Source organism: Pseudoliparis swirei, chromosome 1, assembly GCF_029220125.1.
Source record: "Pseudoliparis swirei isolate HS2019 ecotype Mariana Trench chromosome 1, NWPU_hadal_v1, whole genome shotgun sequence".
In the NCBI taxonomy this organism is placed as follows: Eukaryota; Metazoa; Chordata; class Actinopteri; order Perciformes; family Liparidae; genus Pseudoliparis; species Pseudoliparis swirei.
In genome coordinates, this window is record NC_079388.1 from 4,661,741 (window position 1) to 4,681,203 (window position 19,463).

General features: G+C 46.9%; 1 protein-coding gene across 1 annotated transcript in view; it reads left to right on the top strand.

The window, feature by feature from the left end:
* The window catches only part of myo1g (myosin IG), a 55,056-nt gene that overhangs the window by 13,384 nt on the left and 22,209 nt on the right, over positions 1-19,463 (top strand). The window contains 10 exon segments of the mRNA XM_056420557.1: positions 2,172-2,342; positions 3,492-3,562; positions 6,225-6,299; positions 6,426-6,558; positions 8,278-8,444; positions 9,168-9,354; positions 10,301-10,524; positions 11,833-11,977; positions 14,812-14,916; positions 15,511-15,624. Of these exon segments, the coding sequence (XP_056276532.1) occupies positions 2,172-2,342; positions 3,492-3,562; positions 6,225-6,299; positions 6,426-6,558; positions 8,278-8,444; positions 9,168-9,354; positions 10,301-10,524; positions 11,833-11,977; positions 14,812-14,916; positions 15,511-15,624 (1,392 nt within the window).

Here is a 19,463-nt window from a genome sequence, read left to right on the forward strand (position 1 = left end):
ACTCGTGAACCTCGTGCTGAGGAGTCTGTGGAGTCGTTCAACTCGTCGTCACGGTGACCGTCCCGCTGGTGAACACGAGGTCTGACCAACACGTCACATGACTAAGCGTGTGACGACGTGTTGTATCCTCCTACATCAGGGGTGTCAAACTCATTTTCGCCGAGGGCCACATCCGCCTCATGGCTGCCCTCAAAGGGCCGGTTGTCACTAACACGGTATAATTCTAACTACTCCAGAACATATTGTTAAATAACTGTCTTTGCATTTGTTTATTGTTTATTAGGTGTACTTATATAAATGTAGAACTATATATGCAAATGTATTTAATATTATAAAATAAATCTATTTCATTTCATTATATTTATTTTAACCCACATTACTTTATCAAAGATCAAACAAAGATTATTACATTAACTTTGTTAAAAGCTTTGTCACAGTTGAGACAGGTAGTTCTCCACTGGTCTGGGTCGTGGTTCTCCACTGGTCTGGCTTTGGGACGCACTATCTCCCCTGAATGACAAGCTGAGACCTAAATCGAGGGACATTTTTAACTTCTCAAATGTATTTAATGAAAAGATGGTGCAGTTTGAACCTGAGTTCAGAATATCACAGTATGCACAACACAATTATTTAGTAATATTCCCTTTTACAGTCAATTATGAACCAACAAGTGAATCTTAAGGACACAAGGTAATACAACATACATTACTACTCTAACTTCAGACTTTAAAACATGTCTAAACAGTGCTTTCATGCATAAACATGAAATAAAAAAGTCTGGTTTTAAAAAGCCTCAAAAGATGTAATTCATGGCTCACTCACTGAACCTATGACACATAAAGCTGCTCTACAAGTCAGAGTCTTGAGGAGCAGCTTTTATACACAAACTATAAATAAATTAAACAAGGGTAATAAAAAAAAGATTCACATATTTAACATTAACTTTTCTTCTGACTATATTATAAATACTGAACAACATTGAAGCAGCACTCACTTCAACCTTAGTGACCACTGACATAGATCTGATGGAGGAATTCATAATAGGGGAACTGGGGATGTTTGTTAATACAAAGTCAATGTGGTCACGCACGCACGCGCGTCTGGATGTCCGCCGGGCGCGTGAATGACAGGACGCGAAAAATGCGCCTCATTCGGGCTGATTTCTTTAAACTCGGGCGGTAAAAGTAGGCGAGACTGTTGAAATGCTCCGCGTGACGTCACTGACGTCATACCGTTGAATCAGAACCTCCGGAGGATACTGATCGTCTGGAAGCGGCCGTCATCCAGACGCAGCTCCTGGAGAAGCTGCGAGCGGCTACGGATAATATAATATGTAATATTTATATTATTAACCCAGACTCGAGGGCTTGATGGTCCGACGTGTGTGGGACTTCCTCAACAGAACAAAGAGTGTGTATTTCTTCCGTGGTGGACGGTGGTAACGAGCTGTTATATGCCACGATAAGGCACGCACCCTCGCCGGCGCTTCTGGCGCGAGTGAAGAAAACGTGACAAATAGTCCGGCGAGTGACTCACGCGAGTACATTTAGTAAAGCAACGCAAGGGTTCGCCTCTCCTCTGGCTGAACGCAGCATGAAGGAGAGTGAACAGACCGCACTCGGCTGCAAAAAAAAAAAGACCTTCAAAATAAAAGCACAAGATTTTTTCCTCCCTTTTTTAAGAAAAGGCATTATATTTATTTCATGCCGTCGCGGGCCACATAAAATGACGTGGCGGGCCACATTTGGCCCGCGGGCCATGAGTTTGACACGTATGTCCAACATCAACACGACTGAAGTCACACTCCTCACGTCGATTTGCGACTCATTGACATTTGGCGTCTCACCGACCATGAACCACGGCAGAGCAGCGTCTCCACTAGGGGGCGCCAGTGCAGCGTTTATGGATTTAAAACGGGGTAAAGAGGGTAAAAGAGGCCTCACCCCCCCCCCTCCCCTCTGTTGTTGTCTACATCTCTCTATATATATTTGCACACTTTGTATGGTAGCTGCTATCGGGATAAATACTTAAATAAAATGATTAATCTTCCCTTAAAATGTGCTTTATAATGTGATAATGTCTCAATATGAAACGTTAGCAAATGGAACTACATGCTCCCCACACACACGCAGCACACACACTTCCTGCTCACTTGTCCCGTGTCCGCGCAGATCGACTACTTCAACAACCAGATCATTGTGGACCTGGTGGAGCAGCCCCACCGGGGCCTCATCTCCATCCTGGACGAGGCCTGCCTGTCCGGGGGCCACGTCACCGACACGCTGTGCCTGGAGAGCATGGGCACCAAGCTGGCCCAGCACCCCCACTTCACCTGCCGCCAGGTGAGCAGAGGCGTGGACGGGGTGTGTGTGTGTGTGTGTGGAGGTGGGGGGGAACCGTGTTTAAAAAGGGATCTCTGTGGTTGTAGCTCCACCCGGGTCGTGGGAAGTATAAAACGAGGAGATCTTAATCCTCCAAGATTTGCAAGATAGAAATGTATTTTAGTGTTTATTGTGCATTTTTATATTTATTTTAGTTTTGACTTGAAATTACCAAAGAATCGAAAAAAAGGACTTGCAGTCAGTTGGGTTTTTCGCCTCAAGGAGGAGGCGAGAGGAGGTGAGAGGAGGCGAGAGGAGGTGAGAGGAGGAGGAGGTAAGAGGAGGAGGAGGAGGAGGCGAGAGGGGGTGAGAGGAGGAGGAGGAGGTGAGAGGAGGAGGAGGAGGCGAGAGGGGGTGAGAGGAGGAGGAGAGAGGAGAAGGAGGAGGTGAGAGGGGGTGAGAGGAGGATGATGAGGTGAGAGGGGGTGAGAGGAGGAGGAGGAGGTGAGAGGGGGTGAGAGGAGGTGAGAGGGGGTGAGAGGAGGAGAATGAGGTGAGAGGGGGTGAGAGGGGTGAGAGGAGGAGGAGGAGGAGTGGGAGGTGAGAGGAGGTGAGAGGGGGTGAGAGGAGGAGGAGGAGGAGGAGTGGGAGGTGAGAGGAGGAGGAGGAGGAGGAGGAGGTGAGAGGAGGAGGAGGAGGCGAGAGGGGGTGAGAGGAGGTGAGAGGAGGAGGAGGAAGTGGGAGGGTGAGAGGAGGAGGAGGAGGAGGAGGAGGAGGAGGAGGTGAGGAGGAGGAGGAGGAGGTGAGGAGGAGGAGGAGGTGAGGAGGAGAGAGGGGAGGAGGAGGAGGAGGAGGTGAGAGGAGGAGGAGGCGAGAGGAGGAGGAGAGGGAGTGAGAGGAGGAGGAGGAGGCGAGAGGGGGTGAGAGGAGGTGAGAGGAGAAGGAGGAGGCGAGAGGGGGTGAGAGGAGGAGGAGGAGGCGAGAGGAGGAGGAGGAGGAAGTGAGAGGAGGAGGAGGAGGAGGAGGAGGAGGTGAGAGGAGGAGGAGGAGAGGGAGGGATGGAGCAGGCTGATGAGACTCTTTCAGCCTCTGTCCAGTGTGTCCTTTATAATACGCTGTGTCATATTTATTGTGTGTAATATTTGTTGCTCCTCTTCCTCTTCCTCTCAGCTCAGCCCCACCGACAAAACCATGGACTTCCAGAAACACTTCCGTATCCGCCACTACGCCGGAGACGTCACGTGAGTCACCACGAGGAGGAGGAGGAGGCTCCCAGGAGTTATGACATCATGAATGAAAACAGTTCATGTGTGTCCCAGAACTGAGGAGGGGGGGGGAAGGAGGTGAGAGGAGGTGAGAGGAGGAGGAGGCGAGAGGAGGAGGAGGAGGCGAGAGGGGGAGGAGGCGAGAGGAGGGAAGGGGGAAGAGGAGAAGGAGGAGATGGAGGTGAGAGGAGGAGGTGAGAGGAGGAGGAGTCTCTGAGTCTCCACTGGCTAAATATACCCTCTGCACCACCACCACTCTCAACACACCACCACTATCACAAGCTTTGCCCTACTTCGCCTCCTCCTCCTGTTTCCTCTCCTCCTCCTCCTCCTCCTGTTTCCTCTCCTCCTCCTGTTTCCTCCTCCTCCTCCTCCTGTTTCCTCTCCTCCTCCTCCTCCCTCTGTACTGCAACACTCACCTGACTCCCGTTGCCGCCCACATGTCTGATTCCCCGCGGTGTTGCAGCTCTCTGATGTTACGTCCTCTTCCTCATGCAGCGTCTCTCTCTCTCTCTCTCCTCGCTCACTGACCTTCACACTTTGATCAACTTCCCTCTGAATCATCCTCACCTCTCTGTGGGGGGTCGCCCCCCCCCCCGTCCTGTCCTTGTAGATGAGTGTCATGGCGATCTCGTTGTGCTGCTCTTTGCGGGTCAGGTGGTCTTCGCCCGCGGACGCATCTGTCATGGCCGCCCTCAGCTTCTCCGCGCTGTGTGTGTGTGTGTGTGTGTGTGTGTGTGTGTGTGTGTGTGTGTGTGTGTGTGTGTGTGTGTGTGATCTACAGCAGGGGTGGAAGTACTTTTACTCCAGTACTTTAGTCCTGTGTTGAGGTACTTGGGCATTACCTTCCATCTTCACCTCCTCCATGTTCTGTTGTGAGCCATGTCTTCCAAACTTCTCGGCTTGTGACCTGACTTCATCCTAATAACTGTTTGAACAAAACAATTTAAAGATTAGTTTAATTGCGTTGAACTTTTTGTTTCCCTCTCATTCATCTGGTGAGGCTGATGTTACCTCACTGTGTCGAGCAGATCAAAGGAATAACATCAAACAATACATCTCTCACATTGGCTATTGTTCTGTGGAGCTAGTACGTTTGAAGATGTATATACACTACCGTTCAAAAGTTTGGGGTCACCCAGACAATTTCGTGTCTTCCATGAAAACTCACTTTTATTTATCAAATGAATTGAAAATTTAATATAAAATATAGTCAAGACATTGACAAGGTTAGAAATAATGATTAATATTTGAAGTATTAATTTTGTTCTTCAAACTTCAAGCTCAAAGGAAGGCCAGTTGTATAGCTTATATCACCAGCATAACTGTTTTCAGCTGTGCTAACATAATTGCACAAGGGTTTTCTAATCAGACATTAGTCTTCTAAGGCGATTAGCAAACACAATGCACCATTAGAACACTGGAGTGATCGTTGATGGAAATGGGCCTCTATACACCTATGGAGATATTTCATTAGAAACCAGACGTTTCCACCTAGAATAGTCATTTACCACATTAACAATGTATAGTGTGTATTTTTGATTAATGTTATCTTTATTGAAAAAACAGTGCTTTCCTTTGAAAAATAAAGACATTTCTAAGTGACCCCAAACTATTGAACGGTAGTGTATATATATATATATATATATTATTTTCTTTATTATTTTTCTTTATTTTATATTAATTATCTGATTAATTTGACAATAATAATCTAGGATAGGAATATATAAGCATTTTTGTTTCTACCTATACCTTTTCAGTCTTTCTGTTTTGTTTATTATATAGAATAATATTGTATTGTATTACAATGATTGACTGAATAAAATACACAACAACAACATTTGTAAGCACATGTAGCTGATAGTCCAGGATGCATTTGAGGCAACGCTGCTCTCTTCCCGGGCGGCTTATGCACAGCCGGGACTTCCCGCCGATGCCTCAGCGAAACCGACTGAGCATCCATCCATCCATCACAAATACCGCTTATCCTCATTAGTGTCGCGGGGCGCTGGAGCCGATCCCAGCTGACATCGGGCGAAGGCAGGGGACACCCTGGACAGGCCGCCAGTCCATCGAGGGCACACATAGAGACAGACAACCACTCACTCTCACATTCACACCTATGGGCAATTTAGAGATCAATTAACCTGACTGCATGTCTTTGGACTGTGGGAGGAAGCCGGAGAACCCGGAGGGAACCCACGCTGCCACGGGGAGAACATGCAAACTCCACACAGAAGGACCGCCTCGACCGGGAATTGAACCCACGGCCCTCTTGCTGTGAGGCGACGGTGCTAGCCACTACACCACCGTGCATCCACACCGACTGAGCAGTTTAATAAAAATAAAATAGAAGAAGACAGATCGGTTCGTAGGCAGTTATTTTTCTCGTCCTCCAAAGCGTGAGCCGCAGGGAACGTGAGCTCCTCGTTCGTCGAGGGTCTCATCCTCCGGCCTGAGGACCGCGAACCGCGGAAGAAGATTGGAGTCCGTTGACCTCAGAGACACTGTGCCCGCCTTGTGACTAACCTCTCTCTCTCTCGACACTCCACTTCCAAGTCCTCTTATGTGGGACATCCCTCCTTCTTTGGAGCTACTTCAATTACTCTCTCTCTCTCTCCCTCTACACCCATCACAGATATTCCATCGAGGGCTTTTTGGACAAGAACAAGGACCTGCTTTTCCAAGATTTCAAGCGCCTCATGTACAGCAGGTGTGATCGCGATGCTCTTGACGGTTCAGAAACTGGGTTAAGTGTGTAAAGAGTTCTTTACACATCAATACCTCTGCTGACCCAGTTAACGAGTCCCTGTATTGCCCCCCCCACCACCTCTTGTAGTGCCAACCAAGTTCTGAAGGAGATGTGGCCAGATGGTCAGCTGAGCATCACGGAGGTCACCAAGCGACCTCTGACCGCGGCCACCCTCTTCAAGAACTCCATTGTGGCCTTGGTGGACAAACTGGGCTGCAAGGTCAGTGGTTTTGGGCTCAGGCTCGACTTCCTGTTCCCTCTACTTGTGGGGAAGCTGTGGTTCTCTGGTCGGAAAAATCCCTTTTCAGGCTGAATACTCGGCGTAATGGATAAATAATCTACCAACAAATTCACAAGCCGCAGAGTTAAGCCACGCCCCCTCGAAGGCGCAAATTAAGCGAATGACGCTCATGTGATTGGTTGTAAATGAGGGCGACATCTGATTGGCGACAGATAGGTCTGAGTTGAAAAAACGCATTTGTGAATCGAGCCACGGCAGGGGAGTCCCGAAAACCCCACAAACAAATGTGTAGCATCCACAAACAAACAAATCTTAGAATAGAGAGGCAGGGCCTTCCAGAGCTGTCCTGCTGTCACTGAAAATGCAGACTGACAAAAAGAACTCCTCCTAAATGGGATGACGCAGGCGCCTCTCTCCACAGATCTGGTTTGTCTGCTACTCTGTGTGTTTTGTTTGATAAATTCACAAAGTGGGAGAGGAGCCATATCATTAAGAACTTTAACAACTTTTTCGCATTGGAGTTGGAGGGTGTAGCACAGACGTAGATCTTCTCCCCAAACAGGAACACGCTGTGCACCAGTTGCCCGTCCACGTCCCTGTAAAGCCTCAATGAGTCACAGGCTATTCTGAGGCTGTGTGCGACGGCTCGACGGCGTGCACGACAAAGAAATGTACAACGAGATGCAGCCGTCCAGCAGGGGAACACACGTACATGGCAACGCGGTGTCGGCTTCATCCCGCGCGTGGGGTTGTTAGGGCGCCAGGTGGTGCTGGACCACGTGATGCGCTGCTCTCCTCTCCTGGCCTCATCTCCCCGACTTGAAGTCTGACATTTCCTGCTGTTATTTTGGGACGGCCTGTCAGGCCGCCGCGGCGTCTCGTCTCGCCGTGGCCGAGGTAATGAGGCAAAACAGTTTACAAAAAAAACAAGGTCCAAAAGGGACAGGCAGAGAATCCAGGTTCAGGGCAGGCAGGGTCAACAGGCAGAACCAGGAACACGGACCGGACGACGGGAAAAAGACACGGAACCAGAGACGACAATCCGACAGCAGACAAGGGAAAGACTGACACAATATATAGGGGGGGAACACAGGTGTACGACATCAGACAGTAACGAGATGAGAGTGGCTGAGGGCAGGTGCAGGGAATTAAACAATCAAGACAGAGAAGACACAGAGGAGACACTTAGGAGACACGGAACCGGGTGTTACAGTTTCGGGTCGCGTTGAAAGAGAGAGCGGGTGTTTCTCTCGTCTGCCCCTCCTGCCCCCAGTTAACTGATCTCGGGTTGAATCTGGGGCCAGACAGTTGCACGTGCACCATGGAAAGTTTCTTTGTTCAAACCGTCTTCCACGGACAGAGAGTGAGAGGCAGTGGAGACACGGTCAAGGTGCAGCCTTGAGAAGTGCGATTGAGGTCAGGGAGCTCGGCTGGCGTAGTTATTGACACGCAGAGTGATGGAGTTCACGCACAGGGATGAAAAACACGAGCACACAAATAAATAATTCCAATGACAAGCACACGTTTGAGCAGGTGTTATGAACAAACATCGTCTCCATGGCGCCAACACTGAAAGTGTTGACAGGACGTGCGCAGCTCGTCCTGCTGAGCTCTGATTGTGTTCCGTCAGAGGAACGAGGACGTGAGGACCTCTGCACTCGTCTCCTCAGACGATTGCTCTCCTGTCTCGTCTTCCAGGACCCGTACTACGTGCGCTGCATAAAGCCCAACGAGATGAAGTCTCCGGTGCTGTTCGACGACGCCCGCTGCCAGCACCAGGTGGCCTACCTGGGCCTGATGGAGAACGTGAGGGTGCGCAGAGCGGGCTTCGCCTACAGGCAGCATTACGCCCGCGTCCTGCAGCGGTGAGAGAACGCGGCGCCGTGAAGCTCCAAGTCCTGCAGAGCGTCGTCCTCTGGTCCTGCAGCTCAGTTTATATACATGTATGATACAGTTAGTCTCCAGATTACATTTAACTGTGGAGAACAATGGAAGAAAAATATCCCGTGCTTTTATTTTGAAGGTTTAAGATTAAATGGATTTATGTTGTAATATTAGAGTAAGGTTCTTATGCAAAATATTTCTACACTCAAACAATAATCAAATGCAAAGAGAGTTATTTAACAATATGTTCGAGGAGTTTATAAAGTGTTTCCGGCCCTTTAAGAGGGCGGCCATGATGCTGATTTGGCCCGCGGTGAACATGAGTGTGACACCTCTGCTTTAATGTCTTCATTTGAGACTGAAGCTTGTAGATTGCTGAGGGGAAATACTTCATTTTCCTAGTACTCATAGTACTTTATTACTTTTAGTTCATTATATCGATGAAGATCCACAAGAGCCTACACTTCCCACAATGCAACTTGATGGCGTCTTTCTCCTTTTCTTCATCGCCCACATCCTTAACAATCATTTGATGTTAATTGCATCATTTTCTCCAAACCCATAGAAGACATTATTTACCAGTGTAATAATACAATAATACACGAGTACTTACTGCCCCTTTAAATACAACCACCCACTAAAATCACTTCCCCAGGCGAATTAAAACCTGTTGTAGATACTGAACAGCTCTCTTGTTGCCGCAGGTATAAAATGACGTGCGAGTACACCTGGCCCAACCACCTGATGGGCTCGGACCGAGAGGCCGTGGAGGCCATCGTCACCCAGCACGGCTTCCAGGACGACGTCGACGTGCGCAAGCTGTGATGGCTCTTCACCCTGGAGCAGGAGCGAGCCGCCCTCATCCCCATCCTGGTGCTCTTCCTGCAGAAGGTCGGCCATCATGAATATCGGCGTCACCGGTTTATTTGTCTCTGTTGGCCTCCGTCAGGCCTCTTTTAGGAAGGCTTCAGAGAGTCTCCAGTGAGCGAGAGTGAACGAGCAAATTCGAAAAATACAAGAAATAACTATCGGAATATCTCTATTCTTTGCATTAATATATATTAGTATTGTATTTTTACCATTGAATGGTATATTTGACTCTGAACTAGTTCATCTTTATCTCAGTGATAGAGTCCAGATGAGCATAACATATCACTATGACCCTGACATTCTGTCTCTTGTGTTCTCATAGACTGAATGACTAGAATCACTTTCTGATTAGAAACAATGGCTATCCGGGGCACCCCAAAATTTATGGCGCAGACATACCCATGCTTGACACTCACCATGGGGCTTAGCCCCCACTTCTTTGAATCCTAGAAGCGCCCCTGGTCTTGGGAAATGAAAATATCAAATCCCCACGGGTGTTTTTTAACGGCCGTTGGTGCACTTTGATGAGGCGCTATCGATCCGACTGCAACGAATTGACACAGAGACCTAATTTAATGTCGCGAGCGGCTCCGTCCGTGTGATGTCGGTTAATCCCCGGCAACGTTATCTTTCCCCAGTTCCCAACGGGGGCCTCTGGGTCTCAGAGTGGAGACCCACTCAGCCTCATGAATACGGGGCTCCTGGTTAAGTTGGACTGAAATTCATCTGCCAGCTTGAATTCTAATTTCCTGCAGCAATAATGGGGATAATGAATGAGATCCAGCGCTAACGTTACATTAGAGTCAATTACTTCGCTCGCCTTCTCCCTTTTCTCTCTCCCCTGACCTACTTTGATGAGTCTGTAGATGCGTCTGGTTCTCTAACTGGAGCACGAGTTTGTCTGCAGCTCAGTGGGACCGTCTCATCGCTCCTCTCTCTCTCTCGCTTCCTGTCTTTTCCCCAAAAGGTGTGGCGCGGGGCTCTGGCTCGTCGGAGGTGCCGGCGGATGAGGGCCATCTACGCCATCATGGGCTGCTATAAGCGCCACAAGGTGAAGGCACACTTCTGGGAGGTGGAGAGGAGGTTCGCCAACGTGCGAAACATGGCCGACTACGGAAAGAGCGTGGAGTGGCCGGCCCCGCCTGTGGCTCTGACCCAGTTCCACAACAACACAGTCATGCTGCATCGCAGGTCAGATCCCACAGAAGGAAACGCATGCCTCGTCAAAAAAACAATGGCAATTATTTTGGTTCAACATTGAGTTTTTAAACATTATTTACTTGAAACAAACTGACAGCAAAGTGAGATAAACCCAGGCCGGTTAAAAGTGACGCGAATATGAAAGTGTCTTAAAACGTGCCTTCTCGCTAATGGCCATCAGGGGGCGACTCCTCTGGTTACTGATAGAAATCTGACTGTATAGAACTCTATGGATTTATTCCCACATTGTAAACATGAGTTTATGGTTTCAGTCTCTAGTTTCAAGTCTCCTTCAATACAGCGTGATGTTCATTTAGTAAGTTACGGTCCGTTTAGAGTCAAACAGACCATGAAGCGGGGGATGCTTTAGGGGCGGGGCTACAAGGTGACTGAGCTGTATCTCTACGTCACTCCTCCGCAGTCCAAATATGATCATTTACATTCAGTTCTGTAAAGGAATATTTTTACATTGTGTACATTTCATATAAAACTAGAATGGGCACTCGGTAGAGCGCATACCTTCGCATATCACAAGATTTGGCATTGAATTATGAACATTTTGGCATTAGTTGTATGCCAATTGAATAAAAATTGACCGCGCTATGGTAAAAAGAAGATTTTGAGCTTTTCATGACCTTGACATTGACCTTTGACCCGATCGATCCCAACATCGAATCAAATGGTCCCCGGATAATAACCAATCATCCCACCAAATTTCATGCGATTCGGTTTAATACTTTTTGAGTTATGCGAGTAACACGCATACGAATAAATAAATAAATAAATACACGCCGATCAAAACATAACCTTCCGCATTTTCAATGCGAAGGTAACTACAGTCAGACTGCAAGTAGTCGGAACCAGCTAACAATAAATAGTTTGGCACATCATGGCCCTCAAAATACAACAAGCTGTTTTTACAGATTAAATACTTGAGAGGTAGGCAGACTTTGTTATATTTGGACTGAGCTTGGCTCGTGTATTTACTCGGCGTCCTCTCCTCACAGACGTTAAAGTGGCATCGGGACTCTCATTTAGCTCTAAAACACTCGTTTAAAATAATAGCAAATAATTTTCTTCTCCAGTTTCAATTAATTATCTTTACTGCAGTGGAGGATTGATTCTCTGGCTGTTGGAACAAATATGTTTTGGCGCTGCAGAGGGAGTTTATCTGTTTATTTGTATCCCCTCGCAGACATAATCTGGAAGCCGTTCCTCCGACTGTATTGTTGTTGTTGTTGTTTGATGTATTGTTCCGCCCACGTGACACGCCTCCTCGTTCCCGTCCCTTGTCGTCAGGTGGTGGGCGAGGCAGATCGTGAAGAAAATCCCTCCGTCCGACATGCTGGAGGTCCGGGCCAAAGTGGCGGCCCTGACGGCTCTGAGCGGAGACAGGAAGGACTGGGGGGTCGGCAGAGCCTGGGAGAGGGACTACCTCGCCAATGTAAGAGCATCTCCTCACAAATAATGACGGTTAGAGCCGTAGATTCATTCCTCCCCGTGGGGAAACATGCGCAGTCCGTTTGATGTCGACAGCGACTATTGATACGGATCCATAAACAGAACTCGCTGTGTCCGGGACGTTTTCTGGGCGTCGACCTTTACGGAAATCATGGCGACCAAGTCGTGAGCACGCATCCAAGAGGAGGCTCCGAAAGCGGCATCATGATGTATTGCGGTCAATAATGACGAAAATCAGCTTTTTAATTATGTTACAAATCCAGCTGTGTTGAGCGAGGGCAAGACTCTTTTACTTTTTAAGTATGTTCAGTATCTTGAAGTATTTCCCTTCCCCCTCTGGTACCGGAAACATTTTCTAAAGGGGAAAGTTAGACCAATTAGTTCATGTTGTGTTTCCTCGGAAACCTTCAACGAGAGAACAGAGTTGGCTTCGGGGATTTTGAAGTTTCAAGTGTTTCTTATGAATCAAAGTTGGACCAGATCTTTGGACACATCTTATTTCCTGTATCCATTTACACACATCTACCAGCATTTTATCCCCAGAAACAGAAAGTCACATGGCTCCAGGGGAAGCCTCAAGAGAAGGACTCCACTGAGCATGCTCGATGGGTCCCAAAGACCCCAGAAGCGCCATGGAAACCAAACCTTTTCGCCGCGTTTGCCCAAAGACCACGGCCATCTTTGGTGTACAGTTTTAAAAAGAGACGACCCAAACTGGACACGCCTCCGGTAACTCCTCCCTTTTCCAAGAATGCTGTAAAGTGAACCGCAAGTGCTCAGAAGCCCTCTGTTACAAAATGACCCCACACAAGGAGCAACGGTCTCACGTAACAGCAGTTCTTACAACTTTGCCGGAGAACTGCGTTGACCTTGATGGTCGCGTAAAAGGAGTAAAAAAGCTCTCGCTAGAGCTACGGCGACGCGATTCGTCACGCGACGAGATTTCATGCAAAGTCAACGTACAGACGCGTGTGGCTGCAATAGACGCAACATTTTTCCGTGATTTTCAGCGGCGTGATTTCCGACCAAGTTGAAATATTTGAGGTGATACTTTTGCAACTCGGGCCAATCGGCTCTTGAGTTGCTCATCGCTGTCCCACCGCTGTTGAATTAGAACAAGAAGGACAATAATGTTATGAATACAATAACATATATTATATATAATAATGTTATGAACACAATAACATATATTAGATATTATAATGTTATGAACACAATAACATATTATATATTATAATGTTATGAACACAATAACATATATTATAATGTTATGAACACAATAACATATATTATATATTATAATGTTATGAACACAATGACATATATTAGATATTATAATGTTATGAACACAATAACATATATTATATATTATAATGTTATGAACACAATAACATATATTATATATATAATGTTATGAACACAGTAACATATATTATATATTATAATGTTATGAACACAATAACATATATTAGATATTATAATGTTATGAACACAATAACATATATTATATATTATAATGTTATGAACACAATAACATATATTATATATTATAATGTTATGAACACAATAACATATATTATATATTATAATGTTATGAACACAATAACATATATTATATATTATAATGTTATGAACACAATAACATATATTATATATTATAATGTTATGAATACAATAACATATATTATATTTTATAATGTTATGAATACAATAACATATATTATATATTATAATGTTATGAACACAATAACATATATTATATATTATAATGTTATGAACACAATAACATATATTATAATGTTATGAACACAATAACATATTATATATAATAATATTATAATGTTATGAACACAATAACATATATATTATAATATATATAACACATATATAAATATATATATATTACATTAATGTTATGAACCCAAACACGAGGACGTTAGATGTTCAGACGTTTGTGGGATGTCCTCAACAAGTATAAAGCAGAACTAGTGGTGAGTTCTTCATGATGGATGAAGGAGATAACGGTCTTACGGAGAAGAGACACGGAGATAAGCCCCGCCCCTCACGGAGCTTCGCAACGCTTTTGGTGTGAACACGGCTGAATGGTCACGCGTGTATTCTCACGTGTTTTGGTGTGAACGTAGCATTAGTCACTTTCACTCTCCTCCGAAAACTCCCCACGAGATTTGGAAAAACTGGCTGCAGAGATTTGATCCCGTTCAGCCAATAGAGCGTCCGTCAGGTCGGCCAATGGCGTTGGGCGAAGCGGCCTGTTCCAGTTGGTCCCGATGGCGTCGGATGGGGCCGCCGCGGGTCAATCAAGTTCTTCCAGCTTCAAACTGGGAAATCCTTTGCTTCACGCGGCTGGCTTTTGTTTTCTGAACTTGGAAGCGTGCCAACACGTCATGGCGGTGCCCTGTAGCGTTTGGATTTCCGTTTGGCGCCACAACAAAGGGACGTCCTCACACACCGGGTCCCACGCTTCTGGTTTATTCAGGACGACGACATCTTAAGGGGACATTTTGTGCGGGAAAACAACAAACATTTAGGCACTGGACTATATAGAGGGTGTCGAGAAGACATTATAGCGAGGGGGAGGGGCTTGAGATTAGTGGCCCCACAGCTGCATTTCTCATCAGGCATTATAGCTCCAGTGGCCCGAGGCCGCGAGCTTTGATCCGCTGCTTATCGAATTAAAGCGATTAAAAAAAACGAGGCGGAGAGGGGTCGGCCAGAGTTCTACGGCTAACGGCGAGATTCACTCCTCCACCGGCGTGCTGTGGCGGTGTAATGACACGGGCTGTTTCCCTTCTGCAGGCGAGAGACGGCCCTCAGACCAGCTCCGGCTTCATCCGAGTCTCCAAGGAGCTGAGGAGCAGAGACGAGTTCACTCAGGTCCTCTTCTCCGGCTTCTGTAGGAAGGTACGGCCCGTCGGGGAAGACGCGGACATCTAAACGCCGGTTTCGGTCGTTTGTTGCTTCCTTTTCAGCCTCTGGTTTTCCTTTTCTCTCTCTCCTGCTCCTCGCGGTCTCTTCTGTGTCGGCTCGCTTTTTAAAGATTTCAGAAAGGAACATAAAGAAGTTAGATGAAACGTAATCAGAGGGTTTAACCGTAACCTTACAGACATCCTTTTCCTTTTTAAAGTCCCGCGAGTGGAGTCATCTGAGGCCCTGCTGCTTATTCCCCCTGATGATTGAACTCTTATCATCTCCCCGGGGATAAGGATGGCCATGTTTTCCCTCTCTGGGATTGCAGAGATAGGGCTTCCACTAAATTCTGCAGCTTTATCCAAAGTACGTGTGAAGATATGCAGGCTTTGATGAAGTAAAACCTCCATCACTGACACACAGAGCCTCTGTCTCGGGGTCTCATGCGTCCATCTACCCTTTTATTCCGCCTAGTTTCGTGAGTGTTGCAGCTGCACAAGAACTCAAAAGATCCTACAAGTTACAAACAAATAATAAAACAATCGTGGAGTTTCATCCTCCTCTCTTTTCCCTCCTCTCCTCTCTCAGGTGAATAGATTCAACAAGAGCACCGACCGAGGCCTGCTCGTCACGGACAAGTGCGTCTACAAGCTGGAGCCCAAGAAGCAGTTCAAGGTCCTGAAGAGGCTTCCCTTGGACGCTGTGAGTACTCAGGGGGGGGGGGATCTCGTAGTGCTGCCTAAGTAATAGGTACTGATTTAAGATCATTAATAAATACTTAAGGGTACATTTTTAATGTCTGTTCTGCACAAGGGGAGTGGTTGAAGCTCATTCAAAAGTATAAATTATGTATATGTACACTACCGTTCAAAAGTTTGGGGTCACTTAGAAATGTCTTTATTTTTCAAAGGAAAGCACTGTTTTTTCAATAAAGATAACATTAATCAAAATTACACTCTATACATTGTTAATGTGGTAAATGACTATTCTAGGTGGAAACGTCTGGTTTCTAATGAAATATCTCCATTGGTGTATAGAGGCCCATTTCCATCAACTATCACTCCAGTGTTCTAATGGTACATTGTGTTTGCTAATCGCCTTAGAAGACTAATGTCTGATTAGAAAACCCGTGCAATTATGTTAGCACAGCTGAAAACAGTTATGCTGGTGATATAAGCTATACAACTGGCCTTCCTTTGAGCTTGAAGTTTGAAGAACAAAATTAATACTTCAAATATTAATCATTATTTCTAACCTTGTCAATGTCTTGACTATATTTTCTATTCAATTTTCAATTCATTTGATAAATAAAAGTGAGTTTTCATGGAAGACACAAAATTGTCTGGATGACCCCAAACTTTTGAACGGTAGTGTATGTAAACCTTTTTATATTACGGTTGTCACGGAGAGGTTCTGGTGTTTAAAGGCCTGACGAACAAAAACTCTTCTCACTTTCCACCTCATGAACTTTCCCAGGGGCTTTCCTCGGGAACTTTACGTTTCATTTAGTTAACACTCGTATCCAAAGCGACGTAGACGCAGCTACAGGGAGCAAATCAGGGTTAAGTGCCTTTCTCAAGGACACGTCGACTTGGGCGGGGATTGAACCGCCGGTCCTCTGAATGAAAGACGGACCCGCAGTCGCCCTTTTGATCGGAGGAACCTGCGGCAACATGTTGCGTAGCGCTTCATTCCCAAAACAGAGAAAACTCCTGGACCGACATGAAGACGAGGGTCGGACAGTTCTTCATCTCATTTTAGGGAAGTGTGTGTGCGTCTCCTTTTGACCTGTTTCCTCAGGACTGGAAGGAGTCCATGTGTGTGTGTGTGTCAGCCGGGTCGGGGCCGTGAGGTTCCTCTCGTCTGAGGCGATCGGGGCTCCTCTCAACGATGTGAGGAAGTGGACCAGACGTCTCTCTGAGGGCCTCAGCTCTGTTAGTAAGGAGAGAGGAGACGACAGCTTCATTTCCTCTGATGCGTCGGTGGTTCCTTGAAATAGCTTTGAGCTCACGTCGGAGGGACGGGGCCCAGATGTGTGAATGATTATTGGATTAAACTCAAAGACAAAGACTCGTGTCTCCATCGGAGAGCTCCCGACGCTCCGCATGGACGACGGTCAGTCACGGCGGCTCAGATTACAAGATGTCGGGAACTCGTTTCCCAGGCGAGGACGTACCGGTGCCGAACGCCACCGGCCGCGGTTTACTTTGTCACCCTTTCACTTCCTTGTTTGTTATTTTTGTCATGAGATTTCTGTATCAGAAATCCATCATCGACTGTTCTCCACCAACAACAAACAACACCTACTGAGCACACAGTGAGTCATCACAGCTGGACGTCCAGAAGGGGTTTGAGAGAGAGAGAGAGAGAGAGAGCATCACTATGCAGCAGCGGAGCGGCTAAAGATAGCCGCTGCCATGAGGCTGTGCTGCTCGGAGTGAGGGATGAGAGTCGTATCCAGGTCAGGAACAGGGAGGAGAAGCAGAGCGTCGCTTTGTGCCACAGCTTCACCGTGAGGCGACGGAGCGGCGACCCCGACGTGATGAAGCAACAGCATCATGAGTGACTGACGTGGTTTCAATGTTTTCACTGAATCGATGAGTCACAAACAAAGTGACAGAGCAGCTGAACGCTGAGACTCCTGGTCACATGACGCCGTTGGAAAAGGACCAAAAACTAGCAAAAGCTGTTATTATTATTCTGGGACATTGAATTTAGCATTGCTCTGTCCCTCGTTATTCACCTGTCCCTCATTACTGTTACCTGTCCCTCGTTACTCTGACTTGTCCCTCGTTACTCTGACATGTCCCTCGTTACTCTGACTTGTCCTCGACTCTGACTTGTCCTCGTTACTCTGACTTGTCCCTCGTTACTCTGACTTGTCCCTTGTTACTCTGACTTGTCCCTCGTTCCTCTGACTTGTCCCTCGTTACTCTGACTTGTCCCTCGTTACTCTGACTTGTCCCTCGTTACTCTGACTTGTCCCTCGTTACTCTGACATGTCCCTCGTTAGTCACCTGTCCCTCGTTACTCTGACTTGTCCCTCATTACTCTGACTTGTCCCTCGTTACTCTGACTTGTCCCTCGTTAGTCACCTGTCCCTCGTTACTCTGACTTGTCCCTCGTTACTCTGACTTGTCCCTCGTTACTCTGACTTGTCCCTCGTTACTCTGACTTGTCCCTCGTTACTCTGACTTGTCCCTCGTTACTCTGACTTGTCCCTCGTTACTCTGACTTGTCCCTCGTTACTCTGACTTGTCCCTCGTTACTCTGACTTGTCCCTCGTTACTCTGACCTGTCTCTCGTTACTCTGACCTGTCCCTCGTTACTCTGACTTGTCCTCGTTACTCTGACTTGTCCTCACTCTGACTTGTCCTCACATTTGACCTGTCCCTCGTTACTCTGACTTGTCCCTCGTTACTCTGACTTGTCCCTCGTTACTCTGACATGTCCCTCGTTACTCTGACTTGTCCCTCGTTACTCTGACTTGTCCCTCGTTCCTCTGACTTGTCCCTCGTTACTCTGACTTGTCCTCGTTACTCTGACCTGTCCTCGTTACTCTGACTTGTCCTCGTTACTCTGACCTGTCCTCGTTACTCTGACTTGTCCTCGTTACTCTGACTTGTCCTCGTTACTCTGACTTGTCCTCGTTACTCTGACTTGTCCCTTGTTACTCTGACTTGTCCTCGTTACTCTGATTCTCTGACTTGTCCTCGTTACTCTGACCTGTCCTCGTTACTCTGACTTGTCCTCGTTACTCTGACCTGTCCTCGTTATCTGACCTGTCCTCGTTCTGACTTGTCCTCGTTACTCTGACTTGTCCCTCGTTACTCTGACTTGTCCCTCGTTACTCTGACATGTCCCTCGTTACTCTGACTTGTCCCTCGTTACTCTGACCTGTCCCTCGTTACTCTGACCTGTCCCTCGTTACTCTGACTTGTCCCTCGTTACTCTGACTTGTCCCTCGTTACTCTGACTTGTCCCTCGTTACTCTGACTTGTCCCTCGTTACTCTGACTTGTCCCTCGTTACTCTGACTTGTCCCTCGTTACTCTGACTTGTCCCTCGTTACTGTCACCTGTCCCTCGTTACTCTGACATGTCCCTCGTTACTCTGACTTGTCCCTCGTTACTCTGACTTGTCCCTCGTTACTCTGAGTTGTCCTCGTTACTCTGACTTGTCCTCGTTACTCTGACATGTCCCTCGTTACTCTGACTTGTCCCTCGTTACTCTGACCTGTCCCTCGTTACTCTGACTTGTCCCTCGTTACTCTGACCTGTCCCTTGTTACTCTGACTTGTCCCTCGTTACTCTGACTTGTCCCTCGTTACTCTGACTTGTCCCTCGTTACTCTGACTTGTCCCTCGTTACTCTGACTTGTCCTCGTTACTCTGACTTGTCCTCGTTACTCTGACCTGTCCTTGTTACTCTGACTTGTCCTCGTTACTCTGACATGTCCTCGTTACTCTGACCTGTCCTCGTTACTCTGACTTGTCCTCGTTACTCTGACATGTCCTCGTTACTCTGACTTGTCCTCGTTACT